Below are 22,369 nucleotides of genomic sequence, written 5' to 3'. Positions count from 1 at the left end.
GTTCCCATGCCACAGTGGTGTTGTACAAATCAGGAATGAACCTGTGGCCCTCTAGATGTTGTTAGACTCCAGCATACCTCTCTCTCAGCTATGGAATGATGCGGGTTTTCTTTCAACCAAATCTGGAGGGCCACAGATTACCCAACCCTGGTGTAAATTGAGCCTTGGAATTATAGAACTGTAAGAATGACTAGTAAGTCCCAACTGTCTGCCCAAGGCAGGATCACCTGCCAAGTACTTTAGTGTGTTTATTTTGATTTCTGCATAAAATGAGGCCAATAATGGTTTGCCTGACTGGATGGCAGAATCTTAACACTGAGAACATAGTACGCAACAGGATTTCAAATATATATTTCCACCCATTGCAGAATGGATGCCGACATATTTTCTAAGTAAGATCAGCTCATGAATATCAGGTATTGTGTAGTAGGGTATGCCCATTTGGGTGAGGGGTGAGGGAGTGAAATGCCATCTGTCAATTTATCAAGAACGTCCTTGTTTTGGAAACTTATGTAATACTTAAAAGTGTCACTTGTCTATATGATACAGCAGCTACATAATGGACAAAAATAAACAATAGTTTGTACAGGGAATGGTTGTAGGGGAAACTACTACAACCCTGGCTGAATATACACTCCCATTAACACTGTATGCAGTAAACTATCACCACTGGCTTAAAAAGTGGTGTACAAACAAATCTATTTCTAGCCTGTAGCTGCCATGTTGTTTCTTGTGGAATACTGTGTTTTGATACATTTTCCTCCAAACCAGCTTCGATCCAAATTGAGGAAAAGGATGGCCTACTTGTGTTTCAAGCCGGTAATGTGTATTGCAGCCCCCCGTGGATCTGCTTATACTGCCAAATGTTATGTTGGTTATTTCATTTATTTATTTAAGGAAGGTCTTTCCCACTCTTCAGGTAAAACCTCTCTGAGTAGCTAAAATAAGGAAGGACTAAAACCATGGTAAAATGTGTTTTGAAAGACCCAACAGGAACGACAGAAAGCCAGGTGATTATGTTATATTAGAACTCGACGTCTGGGTCAATAAATAGGCCTGAGCATCAGAGACAGCATCAGGCAAGACTCCTAAAGGGGAGCATTGAAGAGTCCATATTCCAGAGGAATGTGGTGCAACTGTGCAATGGGCTGCAGCCATCAGCACTGGCCAAAGACATTTTGCTGCCTGAGATGGAATAGCAAATGCACACACACACACAAACATACACACACATACAACCCCACCTCAAGGGGAGTAGTACTCAATCCTGGCCAAGCTATCTTGTACCCTGAGACAGGAAGTCCCACAAGCCCTTCTATAATACTATAATAACCGTATTTTTCGCCCCATAGGACGCACCGGCCCATAGGACACACCTAGTTTTTTTGGGGGGGGGAAATAAAGAAAAAATATTATTTCCCCCCAGGTGCGGGGCTGGGGCGGGGGAAGCCCGAAGCTTGGGGCGTGCTGAGCTCAGTGCGCCCCAAGCTTCTGGGGGCCGGCAAGCTCTCCGCTAGCCGTGGGAGAGCTGTGTCTCCCACGGCTAGCGGATAGCTTCCTGAAGCCTGCATTCGCCCCATAGAACGCACACACATTTCCCCTTCATTTTTGGAGGGGGAAAAGTGTGTCCTATAGGGCGAAAAATACGGTATATTACATTAAAAATTACGGTAACCATTTGCCCTTTCATGACACCTAAAAGTACCGTAGCTGCTTGAAGCAGTTGCTTCCTTCTGCCTAATGGTAGAGATGACCTTGCTCTGCGTTTTGATCCTTGTTCCTCGTACGCCTAAGCAAACCATATTTTTGTAACATAGCTTGAAAAATCATCTCTGGGCAACTGCCAGTAGGCTTTATTTGTCTCTAAGAACTCTTAAGCCATAACAATTAACAGATAATCAGACAGTTTGTAAGTTAATGTTTTATTGCCTCTTTTACTTATTTTTCGCGTATAATTTCTGCCAGACTATCCCCATGAGAATAATTAAAAAAATAAAATAAAAACCACCTTGAAGAAACAGATCTCAGAAATTGGCTGTCTGCCTATAAGTTGAGTTGCCTTCCCTTTATATAAATGAAACAGATTTTTCTATTAGCTGGTTTTTATCATAAGTAAGCGTGAAAGAATGAGAGTCAAAGAACTTCAGTTTAACTTTTTATTTTATGTATACACACACACACACACACACACACACACACACACACACAGTGACTCTTGTTCAACTGGAAGGAAAACCACTGAGCTGCATTTTAATATGAGGCTGTGTATTATTATTTGTTCTTATTAAAAATAATAATGTAAAAGCAGAACTGCTGGATCAAAATAAAGGCTCATCTAGTCCAACATTCTGTTCTCACCAAGGCCAACCAGATGCTCACAGGAAGTCTACAAGCAGTGTGTGACCCTAACAGCAATTTCAATTGCAGTTCCTAGCACACTGCCTCCGATATTGAAGGGAGCAGACAGACATTATGGAAGACCTTATCTTCCACAAAACTTAGTAAAGGTAAAGGGACCCCTGACCATTAGGTCCAGTCGTGACCAGTGGCGTAGCGTGGGGGTGCAGGGGGGGCCGGCCGCACCGGGCGCAACATCTGGGGTTAGGGCAAATCCATGGGTTAGGGGGCACAAATCCACGGGTTAGGGGGCACAAATTACTTGCCTTGCCCCGGGTGCTGACAACCCACGCTACGCCACTGGTCGTGACCGACTCTGGGCTTGCGGCGCTCATCTTGCTTTGGCCGAGGGAGCCGGCGTACAGCTTCCGGGTCATGTGGCCAGCATGACTAAGCCGCTTCTGGTGAACCAGAGCAGCGCACGGGAACGCCGTTTACCTTCCTGCTGGAGTGGTACCTATTTATCTACTTGCACTTGACGTGCTTTTGAACTGCTAGGTTGGCAGGAGCAGGAACCGAGCAACAGGAGCTCACCCCGTCACAGGGATTCGAACCGCTGACCTTCTGATCGGCAAGTCCTAGGCTCTGTGGTTTAACCCAAGGCGCCACTTGCGTTGCCTTTTAAAACCATCCATCCTGTGGTAGCAAATTCCATACCTTAACTATGCACTGTATGAGATAGTACTTCCTGAATCTTCCAACATTAGGCTTCGTTGGACGGCTGTGGGTTCATGTATTATGAGAGGAGGAGGAAAAAGTCTCTCTGCCTTCTTTCTCCATCCCTTGCTAGGAGTGGCTGTGGGTTCTCCCCAGCACCAGTGGTGAAGTTGACGCTGTTATTTATCAATTAATATACCACTTTATGCCAAAATAGGCTTCTAAGTGGTTTACAAGTATAAAAACCAGTTACACCAACTTGAAAATACAAGCACCCATGATTAATATGCACAAGAAAACAACCCCATTTAAACAATAGGAGGCTCAGGTCAAGAGATCAAAGGAATGCTAAAAACATTTTTGTTTTAGACAAGCCTACCCGGAAATGTTGAATGTGTATTTTAAATTGTTGTTTTTAACTGCTTTTGGTGATAATTCTGTGGTTTTATTCTCTTTATAGACTGCTTTGAGGTTTTCTTTACAATCAAGCAGTGTATAAATTTTATGAAATAATAAATAATTTCCAGTACAGTGAATTCGGACAGGAGGGTGTAGGGAACGGGAAGCCCATTAGACGTTCGGCTTCCGAAAAAAGGTTCACAAACCAAAACACTCACTTCTGGGTTTGCGGCGTTTGGGAGCCGATTTGTTCGGGAGTCGGGCCATTTGAGTACCAAGATACCACTGTACCTTTGTTCCTTTTATGCTTAACCCAGGCTGCAGATTGCAAGCGATGAAACTTGAACCTCTCATCAATTAAATAAATAAATCCCCAACTACAAATCCATTCATTCAACATAAACAAAATAAAGGGGTGGAGCAAAACCTCACAGAATAATTCTCTTTATTAATTGACCATTTACAACTTAAGGGAGGCTCACCTACCTTATCTTTAGGCACCAGGGTTTTTTGTTGTTGCTGTTTTTTAAATCTTTTCCACAGGCTTTCCTTTTATCAGTGGGTGGGATGTTTTAGTCCTGCCTTTTAAAAAAATACGAACATATTTTACATGTTATTAGTTTTATGCCAGTTTTTAATGTATATGTTATTTATTTATTTGTTGCCGTAAACCACTTTGAGCTACTTTTGTTTTTGGATTTTTTAAAGTTACTAATGACTTTAATTACTAATAATGAATCAGAATAATGACATCAGCGTTCGTGCTCATAATGGAAAGTTTTTGACATCAGGGCATTTTAAGCTTAGAAAAGGACGCAAGATACTTTCGCAAGATGGCCTCCGTGACCTTGTGTGGGTCACGTGACTCGTGTGGTAACACGAAGAGGAAGATGTGCATCCCAGTTTGGGGAATCAAGGTGTTGGAGGGCATGCCATAGCATAGTTGCCACTGCTGCCTAGCTAAACCACACGATATTCTGGTAAAGTCTATGTACAAATTCTAAAAAATGCAGCTGTACTGGTCTGCTGTAAGAAAAATGGGAGTGAATAGTTGACATCTGTTCCACTGGCCTGCAGAGTTGAGGGGATCAAAACACTCTGAGGGGCGTCAGGAGATGGAAGCACATCCTTGTCAGGGGCTGGGCCGTTGAGGAGGACTGGTGGAGACTGCCTCCCCGGAAGCCTTTCAGAGAGGAGGAAGGGGCAGAGAGTATAGACCTACAAGCATGGTTTGAGACAGGGCAGGTAAGGTAAAGACCGCTGAATGGTTACGTCCAGTCAAAGGCAACTATGGGATTGTGGCACTCATCTCGCTTTCAGGCCAAGGGAGCTGGCGTTTGTCCACAGACAGCTTTCCGGATCATGTGGCCAGCATGACTAAACTGCTTCTGGCACAGAACACTGTGACGGAAACCAGAGCACACGGAAACACCGTTTACCTTCCCACCACAGTGGTACCTATTTATCTACTTGCACTGGTGTGCATTCGAACTGCTAGGTTGGCAGGAGCTGGGACAGAGCGACGGGAGCTCACCCTGCCATGGTTATTCGAACTGCCAACCTCCTGATCGGCAAGTCCAAAAGATTCAGTGGTTTAGACTACAGCGCCACCTGCATCCCATGAGACAGGGCACATGCTAGAAGAAGATAGGAGTTGGGAAATAATGGGTGGCGGAGAGTAGGAACAAGGTGGCATTGGACAGAGACAGCCTGTGCAGCAGCTAAATGACCGGCTGTCTCTGGAGAGTCTACCAGAGCCCCCACCTTCTCCAAAACCAGATGTTCAATGTGAATAGCTGAACAGAGAGCCCAAAGGAAGTTTGCCACCATAAGCAGCAGGAGGAGTCTCACTGATAGGAAAGTAATGGCCAGAATGAGGAAAGAGCTTTACTCGGAGCAACTTTGGTTCTGAGTAGGTGCATTTCTGAAAGAACTGAAAAGCTTCCTCTTTCTCTGCCTCTCTTATTTCCTGGGAAATTAGCCAGGAGCCATTGACAAGCACACTGACAATCCTTCACATTTTGATCAGGGACTGGTAATTTTGAAAAACCCTGGCCAAATCTGTCACTTCCCCAGCCTCCTGCCTTCTCTCCCTCATCTCATGGTAGACCGTGCCTAAGTCTACCATGATAGACTAGGTAGACTCTACCAATACTAAGTAAGTACTGGTAGAGAGGCCAGCAGTAGATGGTGCCAGTGTCAACGACAGGCAGAGGCAGCTCATGCTAGTTTTGCCCCCCTTCTCCTCTCTGCTGGGTTCCACAAATGGCAGCACTGAGACTGAAGCAGGAAGAAGCCAACAGCCAGTGGCCTGGATGTAAGTAAGATGGCGGGTGGTGGGAGGCCTAGCTGAGCTTGGTGGGGCAGTGCCATTTGCTGTGATGGACCAGCCTCCCAGCTCCCATCCACAGGAAGCAAAGACTGGCCTGCTTGAAGGCACATTGCAGGGTCTGAATGGACTGGTCCCACCTTGGCCAATGTGGATAGGCTTTCCGGCAAAACTAGTTGGTGATTGGAGGCCTGCCTCAAGCAACGCATTTGGGAAGTTCATATCTGTTGCAATTCATCCCCTTCCTCCAACCAGTGCAGGTTAAGGGCTCAGGATGTGAGCAATGAATCGTGTTACATTTGTACACAGCCCAGGGTTGTGTTGACATTGTTGCTGGAGCTGACTTCCATAATGCCCTCTGCACTGGTATCACTCAGGAAACTCTCTTCGCTATCTTGACCCAAGCCATTTCCCAACCTTTCATTTCCTCTTAAAGGTAAAGGGACCCCTGACCATTAGGTCCGGTCGTGACCAACTCTGGGGTTGCGGCGCTCATCTCACTTTATTGGCCGAGGGAGCCGGCGTACAGCTTCTGGGTCATGTGGCCAGCATGACTAAGCCGCTTCTGGTGAACCAGAGCAGCACACAGATATGCCGTTTACCTTCCCTTCCCTATTTATCTACTTGCACTTTGAGGTGCTTTTGAACTGCTAGGTGGGCAGGAGCAGGGACCGAGCAACGGGAGCTCACCCCGTCGCGGGGATTCGAACTGCCGACCTTCTAATCAGCAAGTCCTAGGCTCTGTGGTTTAAGCCACAATGCCACCCACGTCCCTTTCATTTCCTCTTACCCAGTACTATTTTTCTACAAAAAGAGGTGCCGGAACTCCCTTGTTCTCTTATAATGGCAATGGCGACCACCTGAGATGTGCCAGAACTGAGTTTCAGCGAGTTCAGGCTGAAAAAAAAGTCCTGCTCTTACCCTTGATTTATGCAGCCCATAGAGTTCCACGGTAGAGCTAAACAATTACCGGTATTTTTCCACCTCAAAACATGGTATTATTCATCGTCTCTCTAGCATTCTTTATTTTACTTTTGAAATGGCAGAATTCCGTTAAAGTTGCGGATGAAACTGCTGTCACTCCATCAGCAGATCTGTTTATTTTTTAAAATGCTTTACAAACAACAACGGGGAGCTGTCCTCATACTCATCACCTGGTGGCAAACAGTATCATGGTACAACAAATTTCTTCTAAGATGACCTTTCAAAATAATATGGTTATGTTCACTCATGAGATGAAGCAGTTATCTTAATTCAATGGCCTCAGCATAGTGCCACAAAATGATTTATTTTAGCCACTTAATGAGTCGAATAATAGATTGAAAAGTAAGACAGCTAATCAATGAAAACTCGGAAGCAGGTTGAGGGTTCTCAGTAAACTCTGTGTTCCACATCAGGGGGTCTGATGTGGGCATGTAGTTTCATAGGCATAAGGAATGCCACAATTGTTTCAGTACAATTACATGCACAGAGCATTTCTTGGCCCTGAAGTGAACAATGTAGCCACCATTTGCCCATCCAAATTCCCACATGTGCACTGGAGCTGATGGTTTAGCACATTGATGTGCAATCCAGAGCTTGATGGGTGTGCAGGTCACCCATGGATGGTAACAGGAGGGAGAGATTGATGTATACTTTTTCTTCCCATCTATGACAGCAAATCTCCACAGGGCATTCACAGCCTGTATACTTAAATATAAAGGATTACAATTATCACAGACAAGTGGGGACTGCGAGAAAATGTTGCCATGAGGAAAGCTACTGTCTGGGATTCCAGGCAGGATCTTTCCCCCACAGCACCCTAAAATCCCCCACACCCCACTGGCACACAGAGTTGCTTGGTCAGTCCACTGTGGATTGTTTTTGAGGCTCTCACCTCCAGTCCCACCCCTTAAAAAAACAAAAACCCAATGGTCCTCTTGCAGCTCTTTAGGTATTCCCAAGCCTGGTGGCACTTCTGCTTGTATGAGGATGGTGCCATTGTCCCTCAATAAGGATCCACACTCAAAGAATGAGTTTGTCATTGGGCTCTAGCAAGCTTTGCCAACCTGGTTGCTTCCAGATTTACAGTCCGTGGCCCCGTATGTCTGCCATTGCTGTTGAAGGACTGGAATGTCCTATTCAAACAGTCCTTGAAAACCCTGAAAGGGCGGAAATGACTGGCAGAATCCGAGACCAGGGAGAAGAGTTGGTGGAAAAAGATTGGAAGAAATTTAAAGACTATTTGCAGAAACATTGTAAAATTAATGAATGTTAAAATGATGTTGGATTGAAATGAAACGGTTTTAGCAATAAGGTTAAAAAGAGTATGTAAAAAATGGATTGATAATCAGATGAAAATATGAAGCTATAATATGTTAAGATATAGAATTAAGATAAAAACAAAGAGGAAAAGGATTTGCTGAACCAATCATGTGAACTGGAATACGAAAAAGGGAGGTGTGAGGACGTCAGGAAACATGTAAACAAAATATAAGATATGAAAAGATTGATTTTTTTCTTTTTCTCTAATTGTTTTTTATTTTTCACTTTTCAGGTACTTTGTATTTTTCTTTGGTATTTTTGTATTTGTAACTTTTTCTTTTTTATTCTGTAATTACTTTCTTTTTTCTGTTGGTAAAACCTCAATAAACATCTTTTTTTAAAAAAATGAAAACCCTGAAAGGGGGTTTCTGAGATCTGCTGAGCTGCGTTCACACTGTACATTTAAAGTGCATTGCTTCCTCCAAAGAAGGAGTTTGCCCCTTGCAGTACTAAAATTCCCAGCATCCTTAACAAGCTACAGTGCCCAGCATTCTTTGGGGGAAGCCATGTGCTTTAAATGTAAGGCATATATGCCATCTTCAACGTATGGATTGTATCCCCAACTCTTTGCTTGGTTATGCTGCTAGGAGTCCCTGGTTTGTTCTCCACCCAGCAGTTAGTCAGGTTTGACCCTACTTTATATCCACTGGTGTTTTGCTGCCCTTTAGCTCATCTCAAATGTCCTCAAAGTTCAAACTGGAAGCTTGCTTTTTGTTTACTTAGGCAATTGTACAGCTAAATTGGATGAGGGGAAAGCTGCAAGCACATCTCTGCCCCCATGGTCACATCCACACCATACAGGATGCTGAGAGTTGTTAGAAAATATATCAGAATTACAACTCCCAGCACCCTTAAAAAACTATAGTTCCCATTGTCTTTTCTTCTTCTTTTTACCGGGGGAGCCATAACTGTTGAAATGGCATAAAGTGTTTTAAATGTATGGTGTTGATGCGACTCATATCTTCTTTTGCATTTCTAGCCTGAGTTGGGATGACTCCCTGAAGTTTCTTGCTTAATCTACAGCAGCGTTCCCCAAGTTGGTGTCTTGCAGATGTTGCTGTTGGACAAACAACTCTAACCTGGTGCCTCCCCACTGGCCATATTAGCTGAGGCTGATGGGAGTTGTGGTCCAACAACATCTGGTGGAAGAAGGTCAATTCAGACGCAAGGGCATGTTACAACACTGACTAATTACCAGGTGGAAAATAACAAATACAAAAATGTATCTGCCAGCTACTGAAGTGCCACACAAAATCTGGGTTAATTTGATCATAAATTGTGTAAAACATTTCTTTCGAATTCTGAATATAATGCTGAAATCTAAAGTTGAGTGTCGTAGGTACTGCTTAATGGCGTCTCTCTTTTTTATTTGCTGCCTCACACCCAATTGCTATATCCATTTTGTTTTGTGCTTTTGAAAGACTTATTATGCATAGTTCAGCCATTCGAGAGACTCACACACAAACACACACATCCACTTTTGCTTTTCTGTCACTAGCTGGTGAATGAGCAACAAGAAAGCAGACCCCTCCTGAGCCCCTCCATCGATGACTTTCTTTGCGAAACCAAATCAGAAGCCATTGCAAGGCCTGTGACGTCCAATACAGCAGGTAACTGAAAGTTCTACTACTGTTGGTCAAGTTCAAAGCAATTCTTGGATGTTGTCTGGCATTTAGCTGTTCCCCTACTCCACCACCCTTCAAAAGCTCATGAAGTGGAGAGTTATGCATGTCCAGCATAATCCTAATAGAAAGGGGTGCAAACACACACACACACACACACACACACACACACACACACACACAAACTGAAGGCTTAATTCAAGGAAGGGCAAACTGGTGTTGTTAGCAGAGCCACTTGCAGGCAGAGTCCAGAATGCAAAAGAAACTGATAATATTTTGCTGGGTAAAAGGAACAAAAGCTGTAGATAATATGAAGCGAAATAAACAGAGAGGTTTTGCCTTTCTTAATTCAGTCCTTGTTCACAGCAGGAAGACTTGCAACTACACACACAGGAGAAAACTCCCTCAGAACTACACAGCCAATCAGAATGTGTGGTACCTCAGCAAGTATCATGCCATTCTGACTGGTTCCTAGGAAACATCTCCACTGTCACCACCTCTCTTGGTTAGCTGCCTGTCAACAAAATTAACCCTTAGTTTACTAAGTGAATGATCCCTGCTGTTAGGCGTCCAACAGTTGTCAGACTCTCGCCAGCACCAATCAGTATAGCCAGTCATTAGGCATTACAATAGTTGTAATCCAACAGCAACTGAGAGGCCATAAGTTCCCCATCCTTGGCCTAATTGCTGGTCAAACTGTCCTTGAAGAGGGAAAAGTGAGGCACATTTACATCTATCTTTTGACCTACTTTCATATTTTTAGCCTTTCATCTGACTCCCATCCTTCGCCATAGTCCTCTGTTCTCTGTGTCCTCATGCGTTTGATCTTGACTTAATCTTCTGCTTCCTTGTCCAAATATATCTGCTGTTGCATCATCTTCTTCTGCCAGCTTCCTGGTGCCCATTGCTTCTTCTCTACTTCAGAAGCCATTTATCAGCTACCTTCTCTCCTTCTATGAAGGAATAAAAACTGTTTTCAAACAGAAATTTTACCTAAGAGGGTTGAGGGGCAAGTCATCACTTTTAAAACATCTATAAGTCTCCATCAGAAGACTGCTTTGTGCCGCTGAGTGCATCTCCCCTAAGAGCTTTTATTGGCTGCTACTGGAGACAATATTCTGGGCTGGATGCTTTATTTGTCTGACCTAGGAAGGCAGTTCTTATGCTAAGTAAAAAGAAGAAGAAGAATTCACTGCTGCTTTCAAGAATTCAAAATAGGCACCAAGGAAGGGCAGGATCTGAGCAGCACAACCTTGAGGGCTGCAGAGTCAGAACATTGACAAAGGGTCACTTGGCATACAAGGTGTCAGGGCCAGACTAGAAAAAGATGACCTAATGTTTAGGCCAGGAAGTTCATTTCCAGAAGAGGAAATGCCCATAGTGCTATGATAAAACATATATTTTGCATACAGAAGGACCCAGGTTCAGCCCCCAGCATCTTCAGGTAGGTGTGGAAGAGTCTCCTGTCTGAAACCTTGGAGAAGGGCAACCATCCAACAGGGACAATATCCAGCTAGATGGACCAATGGTGTGGTTTAGTATATGGCAGCTTGCTTTGTCCTTAATATGGACAAACCTTTCCATTGTTGTTTATCTCCTCTGGGGGAAACAGGAGGCTGCATTATGACGGGTCAGGCAAATTGCCTAGTGTTGTCTGCTCTGATTGGCAGTGTCCCTTCAGGGTCTCTGGAAGAGCCCTTTCATGTCACTTACTACCCTGGCATTTTAACAGGTGTTGCCAAGAACTGAATCTGGGACCCTCTGTATGCATAAAAAGTGCTCTGCTGCTGAGCCGTGGCCTTTTTCCTTTTCGTTCAGATGAGTGTTTCTTAGGGAATGTAATTATCCAGTTTATCACTGTTTATTTGAGATAGAAGATGGATAGATAGATAGATAGATAGATAGATAGATAGAAAGATAGATAGATAGATGATAGATAGACAGATGATAGATAGATAGATAGATAGATAGATAGATAGATAGATAGATATAGATAGACAGATGATAGATAGATAGATGATAGATAGATAGATAGATAGATAGATAGATAGATAGATAGATAGATAGATGATAGATAGATAGATAGATGATAGATAGATAGATAGATAGATAGATAGATAGATAGATAGAGATAGATGATGATAGATAGATATAGATAGACAGATGATAGATAGATAGATGATAGATAGATATAGATAGATAGATAGATAGATATAGATAGATAGATAGATAGATGATAGATGATAGATGATAGATGATAGATGATAGATGATAGATGATAGATAGATAGATAGATAGATGATAGATAGATAGATAGATAGATAGATAGATAGATAGATAGATGATAGATAGATGATAGATAGATAGATGATAGATAGATATAGGGCGACCTTGGGCCAGTCACGGTCTACCCTACCTCACAGGGTTGTTGTAGGGATTGACTGAGGAAGGGTTGAGCCATGTAAACCAGCTTGAGCTCCTTGGAGAAGAGGTGGGGTAGACATGCAGTGAATAGATAATATTTATACTTTGCACTTTCGTAAAGCTGATCAAGGCAGCTCACAACATACAAAACATAATAAAGCCAGCCTATAAATAGCCATAAAACATAATCAATCAATAAAACAGGTATCAGTTGGTTAATAAGAGAAAGGCATATTGTGAAGCTCTGTCTGAACAGTACAATTTGAAGGGAGACAGTTCCTGCTAAACCTCTAGTGGCAAGGTGTTCCACAGGGCAGGCCTGCCATACTAAAGGCTTGACCCCCTAATCTATATATTTGGGGATATTGTTGCTTTAATGTTAAATTTGATGGTTGCATTTTAACTGTGTCTGTAATTCACCCAGAGATTTGCACAAAGTTGGGGTAACCCTAATTGACCTGTTCTCATGGCTATCACTGGGGAAAGAGACATTTGCATTTTTGATATATAGCCAATACCAAAATGACCACAAAACTCTGGTACACCACACATCCAGCCAGCCCAGCATCTATCTATATTTTTGCAAAAAGGAAGGAAACATGAAACATTCACACGTCTTCCACCCTCTGTCAGTCACTCCCCGTTTTTCTACCAGTCCCAGAGGTTTGGGAACATCCTGTATACGACCTCTATATCCTCTTTTCTGCTTAATAACTGTTGATGCCTTTCATGAGCTTGTCGAAATCCTCTTACGAACCATGTATATGCCAACTTAGCTAAGCCACACTGACACAGATGTTCAAACACGTTAAAGTCGAGCGAGTTGGGAGGGGAGGGAATAAACTCACAGCATCAGCAAAACGGGTGGGTGAAACAGCTTCAGAATGTCACCTAAAAGAATCCCACACAGCTTCATTTTTTCTGAATGACACGGGGGCCAAGCAAATGGGATTTTGTCCAACAGTAATATACTCACCCCCCCCCAAAGAATCCTGGTTTGTTGAGGGTGCTGGGAATTGCAGGTGTCAGGAGAGTGGCTCTACCTTACTGGACTTCCTTACTTAGTGATGCTTGCTTAGAAACACAGTTGTTTAAAAACAAGTCACACTGGGGATTGCATACCAGACATTTTGTTTAGGATTTCAGTGAAGGGCTTCAATTCTGCTCTAGCTATTTACAGGCGTGATGTGAGGGTGCAAATAATAATAATAATAATAATAATAATAATAATAATAATAATAATATATTTATACCCCGCCAATCTGGCTGAGTTTCCCCAGCCACTCTGGGCAGCTCCCAATCAAATGTTAAAAATAGTACAGCATTAAATATTAAAAACTTCCCTAAACAGGGCTGCCTTCAGATGTCTTTTAAAGATAGGATAGCTGCTTATTTCCTTCACATCTGAAGGGAGGGTGTTCTACAGGGTGGGCGCCACTACCAAGAAGGCCCTCTGCCTGGTTCCCTGTAACCTCACTTCTCGCAGGGAGGGAACCGCCAGAAGGCCCTCAGCTCTGCATCTCAGTGTCCGGGCTGAACGATGGGGGTGGAGACGCTCCTTCAGGTATACAGGACCGAGGCCGTTTGGGGCCTTTAAAGGTCAGCACCAACACTTTGAATTGTGCTCGGAAATGTACTGGGAGCCAATGCAGATCTCTCAGGACCGGTGTTATGTGGTCTCGGCGGCCACTCCCTGTCACCAGTCTAGCTGCCACATTCTGGATTAATTGCAGTTTCCGGGTCACCTTCAAAGGTAGCCCCACGTAGAGCGCGTTGCAGTAGTCCAAGCGAGAGATAACTAGAGCATGCACCACTCTGGCGAGACAGTCCGGGGCAGGTAGGGTCTTAGCCTGCGTACCAGGTGGAGCTGGTAGACAGCCGCCCTGGACACAGAAGTAACCTGCGCCTCCATGGACAGCTGTGAGTCCAAAATGACTCCCAGGCTGTGCACCTGGTCCTTCAGGGGCACAGTTACCCCATTCAGGACCAGGGAATCCCCCACACCCGCCCGCCCCCTGTCCCCCCAAAACAGTACTTCTGTCTTGTCAGGATTCAACCTCAATCTGTTAGCCGCCATCCATCCTCCAACCGCCTCCAGACACTCACACAGGACCTTCACCGCCTTCACTGGTTCTGATTTAAAGGAGAGGTAGAGCTGGGTGTCATCTGCATACTGATGAACACCCAGCCCAAACCCCCTGATGATCTCTCCCAGCGGCTTCATATAGATATTAAAAAGCATGGGGGAGAGGACGGAACCCTGAGGCACCCCACAAGTGAGAGCCCAGGGGTCTGAACACTCATCCCCCAACACCACTTTCTGGACACGGCCCAGGAGAAAGGGGCGGAACCACCGTATAACATATCACCCTTTATTTCACGAGATGCATCCATTCGGTTGCCTGGGACCTAGGGCTCATCCACCTTTCTGTTTGTCCTGTACCTAGGAAGCATGGGTCCGAGTGGTTTCCCGCTCGTCTCGTGGTTTCTAGGTGTGAGTCCCAGCAGTTCTGCATTTGCCTCGCCACACCGGAAAACCCGCTTTTTAGAGCTAAATCGGAACACGCAGCAATCCATGGAAAATCCAATTAGTGGGGTAGGAGAGCTGGGGGGGAGGGGAATCACATCTGACAACCAATGTACCCCTTGGGTTTTAGATAGTACATGGGTATGAGTCTAAAAAGCCCAGGGCACAATTTTTCATACGCTTCCAGAGTTATTAAAAAAATGGCTTTATAGACTCATCTACCCATGTACTATCTGAAACCAAAGGGGCTCCTTGGTTGCCAGATGTGGAATATATTGTCTTTTTTTTAAAGTTCTCCTACCCCACTTAATTGCTGTTTGTTCCAATTTAGCGCTAAAGATCAGGTTTCCCCAGAGGAAAGCAGTGGGGCAAACAGAGGTGATGAGAATGCTCACATTGGTTACATGTGGTCAGATCCTCCTTATTGGACCAGGGTACTAGTGTTCACAGAACGGCCATCGCATGAAGCTGTTTGTGAAAGTGCACAATCTGCACAGCAAACAAAACGAAAATACTTCTGGGATCGAGCATGCCTTCGAATGACAAACAGAATTTGGTATCTCCCTAAAACTGAGGCCACAGAGGTTACATAGGAATACAGGAAGCTGCCAGGGTCAGACCTTTGCTTCATCTAGCTCAAGTATTGTCTATTAGTAGCGCCTCTTCAGATCTCAGGCAGTGCTAGTGGAGTCACTCAGCCCTGCCTGAAAATGCCAGGAAGTGAACCTCTGCTCTTCCGCATGCAAATCGGATGCTCTACTGCTATGGTGCTATGGTGCAACCCAATGGGAAAGGTCAGCCAAAGTTAAGTCTTCGTAGGTCTCACTGATTTCAATAGCAAAAGTTAACCACATGCCTTATACCAGGCATGTTCAAAGTCTGTTTCAGAGGCCTAATCCGGCCCACCAGTTGCTTTATTATTATTATATTATTAACAATTTCAACATAGCAATGTATCAAAACATATCATTTTCATTATTTTTCCCCTTTTTCCCTATTCCTCATCAAACCCTCGCCCCCCCGAGACCTCCCTCAGCTCCTCTCTCTGATTTCTCAGCACATGTTATTCTCTGCATATTATAAAATTATATCAGTCCTTATATTATCTATCTACCATGTTATCAATCACTAAATTTGTGTATGTTTATTCATAACCTGCCAAGAGTCTGGTCCGCCGGTTGGTTTAATCTGGCCCCTGTGGCAGTTTATTTCCTGCGGTAAAAATCCCCAAAAAACCCTCAACAACTTTAATCCTAAAAAAAGGTCAACAGCTTCGGTTGGCCCTTTGGTCGGCCCTCACGGCCCTTCACTTCATCAAATCTGGCTCTCTTTGAAAAAAGTTTGGACAACACTGCCTCATACTCTTCCACTGGAGTTATTGTGTCTTAAAAGTGATTATGCTCAAAGATTTCTGAGTTGTTTTTACATTTTTTTAACCAAAAACACCCAATGTATAAAAGAAACACAAACAATTCCAATGGAGGAGACAGGAAAATCCAAGGTTAAAACATGCATCAACTCAAATTGCTAAATACACCAATTCTGACATCGGGCCGGCTGATTATGTATATCTGCATCCCTAATTAATGCACTCCCCTAAAACAATATGCAGAAAATGCAAGATTTAATTAAACACAATGCTCACAATCATTCCTATTGTCATATGGAATCTAATAACTGTTTCTTAATGAGCCCTCGAGTCTCATTAACAATGCAGTGTTTTTACAACGATATTTTCCAATTCATTTTGAACTCCAGACCACTCCACTGCTAATCCTTGATATGGAAACACAAACTAACTGCAAGAGAAATGGATTGATAATCAAGGCTGATGGTTGGTAACATCAGACACCTGCTAACCCCTCAACAGGGATCTCATTGCTGACCCCCTGGAGTTCCCCAGTCCAGGCCTTCCTCTTCCTTTTTTGCCATTGCTTCTTGGCTCCCCTTCTTTTTCCAGGGATTCAGGAAAAGACAGGAGGCAGCAGAAAGGACAGCAGCCTCCTCTTGCCTTGTCCCTTCCTTCTGGCCAGTAGCATGGATTGGGTCCATAGGTAAACAGATGGACCATTTTGGCAAAGGTGGCAACATTCAGGGCACACTGAAGGTGTGTTGCCCATGGGTGTACCCCGCCACCCAAATATATAAAATGCTGGAGTGTGGCACAGTTGTTAGTGCAAATGAAAGAATGATTGTGGCTGCAGCTCCACACCTGCACCCTGTCTACCACCAAGCTATAATTCCTCTGCCTAATGTCCAGTCTACATGTGCAGGAAAAAGCATATGGTTTCACTCTTCCACTTTAGGCAGCAAGAGAGGGATTACATGTTTGAATGTTCCACTTTTTAAGAAACAAATGAAAGTGGAAGTGTCGTGGGCAGACGCATGGAACCCTGCGTCATGGTGTGTTTATTTTCTCCGTGCAGGGAGCTTTTCATGCCAGAGAAAAGTAATCCTTCACTGCACCAGTACAGACTCAGGAGAGCTATATGGTATTCCATATGGTTTGGCTGATCACATTGTTTGACACTTTCGTGATACTTGTGGAAAATCAAAGCAGCATTTATTTTAGGTAACGGTAGCCAGAGAAGCAGCTGATTTGAATCAGAATAGGGAGAAGGATTTAGCCCTTAACACACACACAAACCCTGCAAAATATATTTATTTATTTATTTATTTATACCCTGCCCATCTGGGCTGCTTCCAACAAAATATTAAAATACAGTAATGCATCAAACATTAAAAGCTTCCCTAAACAGGGCTGCCTTCAGATGTCTTCTAAAATTCTGGTAGTTGTTCTCTTTGACATCTGGTGGGAGGACGTTCTACAGGGCGGGTGCCACTACCGAGAAGGCCCTGTGCCTGGTTCCCTGTAGCTTTGCTTCTCGCAGTGAGGGAACCGCCAGAAGGCCCTCGGAGCTGGACCTCAGCGTCCGGGCAGAATGATGGGGGTGGAGATACTCCTTCAGGTATACAGGACCGAGGCCATTTAGGACTTTAAAGGTCAACACCAACACTGGTGATTCCCTGGTGTAAATAGTCCCCATGGAGCTGCTATTAGCTTTGAAGTCATATTAGATATGATACATAAGCACACTCTTATTGTCCTTTAAATTTGGACAGGGCAGACCACCCAGTCCAAATACAGAGATAGCTTGACTTGCTCTAAGGTTTGAGAATTTGATTTGCCGTTAACACTGGAAATGCCACATTTAATAAAAGCGAGTGCTTAAAACGGTTTCATTGTGTTGGGCCTGCGATAGTTTTGTCTACAGGGTTGGATCTCTTGGACCTGAGCGAACCAGTATCCCAAACCCAAAACAAAGTGAAAAAGTTGGAGAATTCCTCAAGAGGGGAAAGCTTGAAGGCTTCAACTCACAGGAAAAAGGCAGACAATCCAGACCTTATCAGTGTGGATGCTGAGCAGAAAATCCAGCCTGCCAGAGCTCCCGAGAAGTCATCATTGGATTTAGGTACTTAGCATCTTCGATCACCAGCTACAACTTCCCCGTTTTTCAAATGCATTGCTTTTCCCTCACTCTTTGAGGCCTTGCTTGACTGCAGGGCTTGGGCTTCAGGAAGCCAGGCTGGAACACAGCCTGGAGAGCTACCCATTGCATGCAGATGTGGATGTACCTTTGGCCATCCAGATGTTGCTGAACTACAACTGAGTAGCTGGAGGGTATGCAATAGTGGTACGTGATGCTGAGCCCTCTGGTTAGTGAGTAGTAGGAAGCCCCTGCAATTGCTAAGCCTGAAACAGTGGTACCTCGGGTTACATACGCTTCAGGTTACAGACGCTTCAGGTTACAGACTCTGCTAACCCAGAAATATTACCTTGGGTTAAGCACTTTGCTTCAGGATGAGAACAGAAATTGTGCTCCGGCGGCGCAGCAGCAGCAGGAGGCCCCATTAGCTAAAGTGCTGCTTCAGGTTAAGAACAGTTTCAGGTTAAGAACGGACCTCCAGAATGAATTAAGTACTTAACCCGAGGTACCACTGTACAAGGAATCAGAACTAGGGGATGGTAGACTGGAGGTCTTGAAGCAGAGAGTGGATAGCCATCTATTTTGGACACTCATACTCTGGAGTCCATCTATTTTGGACACTCATACTCTGGGGACCTTAGACTGCATGGTCTGCAGTGCGCCCTCCTGCTCTATGGCCTCATCCACACCATATATTAAAGCAGTATTGTACCACTTTGATCAAGTATGGCTTTCCCCAAAGAATCATGGGAGCTGTAGTTTGAAGTGCTGAGAGTTGTTATGAAACCCCTATTGCCCTGCTCACAGAGCTACAATTCCATGATGAATCCCTCTTCTCGGAAAACTCTGGGCATTAATAATAATAATTTTTTTTAAAATAAAAAATTATTTATACCCCGCCCTCCCCAACCAGAGCCGAGCTCAGGGCGACTAACACCAATAAAATTACCATAAAACATAATGGGGGGGGGACCAATTTAGAATACAGGTTAAAATGCAATTTAAAATGCAGTCTCATTTTAAAAGTAGCCCATAGAGCAAAACCATAAGGGGGGGGGGACATAAGAGTCAGACTGAGTCCAAATCAAAGGCCAGGTGGAACAGCTCTGCCTTGCAGAGCCCTGTGGAAAGATATCAAGTCCCGCAGGGCCCTAGTGTCTTGTGACAGAGCGTTCCACCAAGTTGGGGGCCAGTACTGAAAAGGCCCTGGCCCTAGTTGAGACCAATCTAACCACCTTGCGATTTGGGACCTCCAAAGTGTTGTCATTTGTGGACCTTAAGGTCCTCCGTGGGGCATACCAGGAGAGGCGGTCCCGTAGGAACGTGGGTCTTAGGCCGTACTGTGCCTTTGTGTGGGGAATGCGTGTCTCCTAACAACTCTCAGCACCCTTTACAAACGACACTTCCCAGGATTTGGGGACGGGGGACCATGATTGTTAAAGTGATAACACCAATAAAATTGGTGATTAAAAAGTGATTAAAGATTGATAATTCCTTAAATGCATGGTGCAGGTGTAATGATACAATGATCCCTACTTAGTTGAAAGAGCAGTACTTTCTGGGTTGATTCCTGCGTTGCAGGGGATTGGACGAGATGACCCTTGGGATCCCTTCCAACTGTGTGATTCTGCTAGCTGCACAGCAGACACCCAGTTCAATTCCTCCAGGCCTTTATTTGGAAACAGCTGCTCACAGCGCCAGCTTGGCCCTAGAACTCTTTTTCATGTAGTTCCACTTTTTCTTTAGCTTTCCTTTCTGCTCGGAATGCTTTTCTGCCAATACCTGCTGTGCTTCCCTAGTTCTTTAAAAGCTGGACACCTTGGGAGGTGCTTGCCATCACACCTACCCTCAAGGCAAGGCCCACAAGGAAACGCTCTTGAATTTGGGAGCTAAGCTGGGAAAGGTTGCTAAAAAGCCTCTGATAGGCTTTTGAGGGTGAGGGAGGTGGTATCACTTTGGGGTTGCAATTGTATGTCTCTGTCCCAATTTGCTTTGTAATTTCTGGCTTGAAATTGGAGCCATCCTAGGGAGAATTTATAGAACTACCCCCTGCCATGCCTCACCATTTTCCTTGTCATGCTTCCATGAATCCCAGTTAGCGTTAGCGGGCTTAAAAATGAGGACAGGAAGTATCGCCCTCACTCTGAATGGCTTCAGAGCAATACAGTCGTACCTTGGAAGTCGAACAGAATCTTTTCCGGAAGTCCATTCGACTTCCAAAACGTTCGGAAGCCAAAGCATGGCTTCTGATTGGCTGAAGGAATTTCCTGCAGCCAATCGGAAGCCACGGAAGCCCCATCGGATGTTCGGGTTCCAAAGAACATTCGCAAACCTGAACACTCACTTCCGGGTTTGCGGCATTCATGAGCCAAAACATCCGAGTACCAAGGCATCCAGGATGCAAGGTATGACTCTATTAGGTAATCACAAAGCCAGTTAAGAGTGAGAACAAACAAAATTCCCTTCACTATGCATTCTGCTGGTTAAAAAAATGACAACCACTAGAACATTGGTATTCCTGGGAGTGTGGTTGTTGTTGCATATTTGTTCATATTCACATACATCATCATTATCATCATCATCAAAATGCTCCTCAGCTTCTCAGCATGCGAGAAAGGGTGCTGAAAGCAGGAGAGGCTTTTGAGTTAAACCTAATTTTTGTAAAAGAGACAGATGCAACAAAACACACACATGTCTCCAGTCCTCTCTCCTCACAAGGAAACCGCCCCTGTAAATCTTCCCCATCGCTTAGGAAAGTGGCAGGTGCAAAAGCTATTTTGAATGAAATGACCTTTAGCAAAGTCGCAGTGATTTCCCAAAGTGTCATGTCTGTGTGAAATGTGACCATTTGTGCAAATGTATTGTTGGCTCTCAAGCTCGTCTTGTCCTTAGCTGTAACAACACTGATAACAATAAGAGCAGCATATAGCTTGGAGTGGATGAGATTTATTTTTTAGCTCCACAGAGTGACTGTTTCCTCCCTGAACTTGTTTGGCTCTGGAATGAAAGCAATGTATTCCTGAGCCCTTGCGAGAGATCTTGTTTTCTTTTCTCCTTCTCAGTCAATATCCAGGCGCAGCTAGAGAAATGGGATGATGTGAAGTTTCATGGAGACAGAGCCAGCAAAGGCTTCCCAGCACCTGAGAGAAAACCTTCATCTACTAGAGCTCCATCAAAAGAATTTCTATGGTAAAACATACTTACCAGCTTTTGCAACTGGGCCGGCCTTGCTGTTGTGCAGGGTGAAGCATCCTGCCTTGGGCAGCAGGTTCAGAGCTACCATTATTATTATTATTTTATTTTTATTATTTTTTAATGCTTTATTCAAGTTCGGGATTTTTACATACATTATATTATCTCATTCCAATTTTAAATTTCCCGTACAATTTGTTCCTTTCCCTCCCTCACCCCCACCCCCATATCCCTTGGAAGGGTTCAAACTATTATCCTCAGCCATGGGCATAGCGTCTTTAGTTTCCACCGAACGTCTTTTGTTCCAGTAGTTTTTATCCATTGAAGATAGGGGTTCCATCTGTTCCTTATCGTGGTGGACTTGACCTTCCACGTTGTTTCCTGTGACATGACTGCGACAATGTCCGACTGAATAAGTTCAAACTGTCCATGCCTCTACTGTCCTTTTTCCTCTTATCTTTCCAAGCTAAAGCTGGACACTGGACACCTTTCTCTATAGCCGTGTTTCCAAGTACACCCATTGTCATGAAATCAAAGTCTATTGAAAGCTTCACTTTAAAAAATTCATTAATAAACTTTAGGATTTTATTCCAGAATTCCTTTACCTCTGGGCATTCCCAGTACATATGGGAAAACCTCCCTTGGCTTGTTTACAGTGCCAACAATTAGAATTCAGTCCTGCTACCATATTAGCTATCAGAGCTACCATTAAAGGATAGCAAACTGTCATGTATTAATGGCAGGGATGGCCAATTCATCATGCACCCATGGCTTTCTTGGCATTACTATTCCCAGAGGGAGGAAGGTGAAGATGTTCATCTGCTGCTTCCAGATTTTGCAAGCACTCTTTCCTAGGAAATGAAATGGTGCTTGTAAAGAGATCACTGGGGAAGACTCACAGCATCAAAAGGGACAACTTTACGATATCTTTCTATGTTTTGGACATTATTCCTAATTGAATTGCATTTAAGTTCACACCCACACTGTATATTTAATGCACTCTTATACCACTTTAAGAGTCATGGTTTCC

General features: G+C 44.1%; 1 protein-coding gene across 7 annotated transcripts in view; it reads left to right on the top strand.

Moving 5' to 3' along the window:
* The window catches only part of PEX5L (peroxisomal biogenesis factor 5 like), a 192,532-nt gene that overhangs the window by 136,855 nt on the left and 33,308 nt on the right, over nucleotides 1-22,369 (top strand). For 5 of the 7 annotated variants that reach the window (XM_079977930.1, XM_079977928.1, XM_079977927.1 and 2 more), the window contains 3 exons: nucleotides 9,585-9,696; nucleotides 17,923-18,132; nucleotides 21,210-21,336. In XM_079977930.1, coding sequence (XP_079834056.1) covers nucleotides 9,585-9,696; nucleotides 17,923-18,132; nucleotides 21,210-21,336 — 449 coding nt within the window. The remainder of the gene's footprint in view (nucleotides 1-9,584; nucleotides 9,697-17,922; nucleotides 18,133-21,209; nucleotides 21,337-22,369) is intronic. The other 2 variants (XM_079977929.1, XM_079977931.1) reach the window with 1 other exon arrangement.

This window comes from Podarcis cretensis, assembly GCF_951804945.1.
Source record: "Podarcis cretensis genome assembly, chromosome: 5".
NCBI lineage: Eukaryota > Metazoa > Chordata > Lepidosauria > Squamata > Lacertidae > Podarcis > Podarcis cretensis.
Note: the sequence above shows the minus strand (reverse complement) of the source record. Positions and strands in the feature narration are given on the sequence as shown.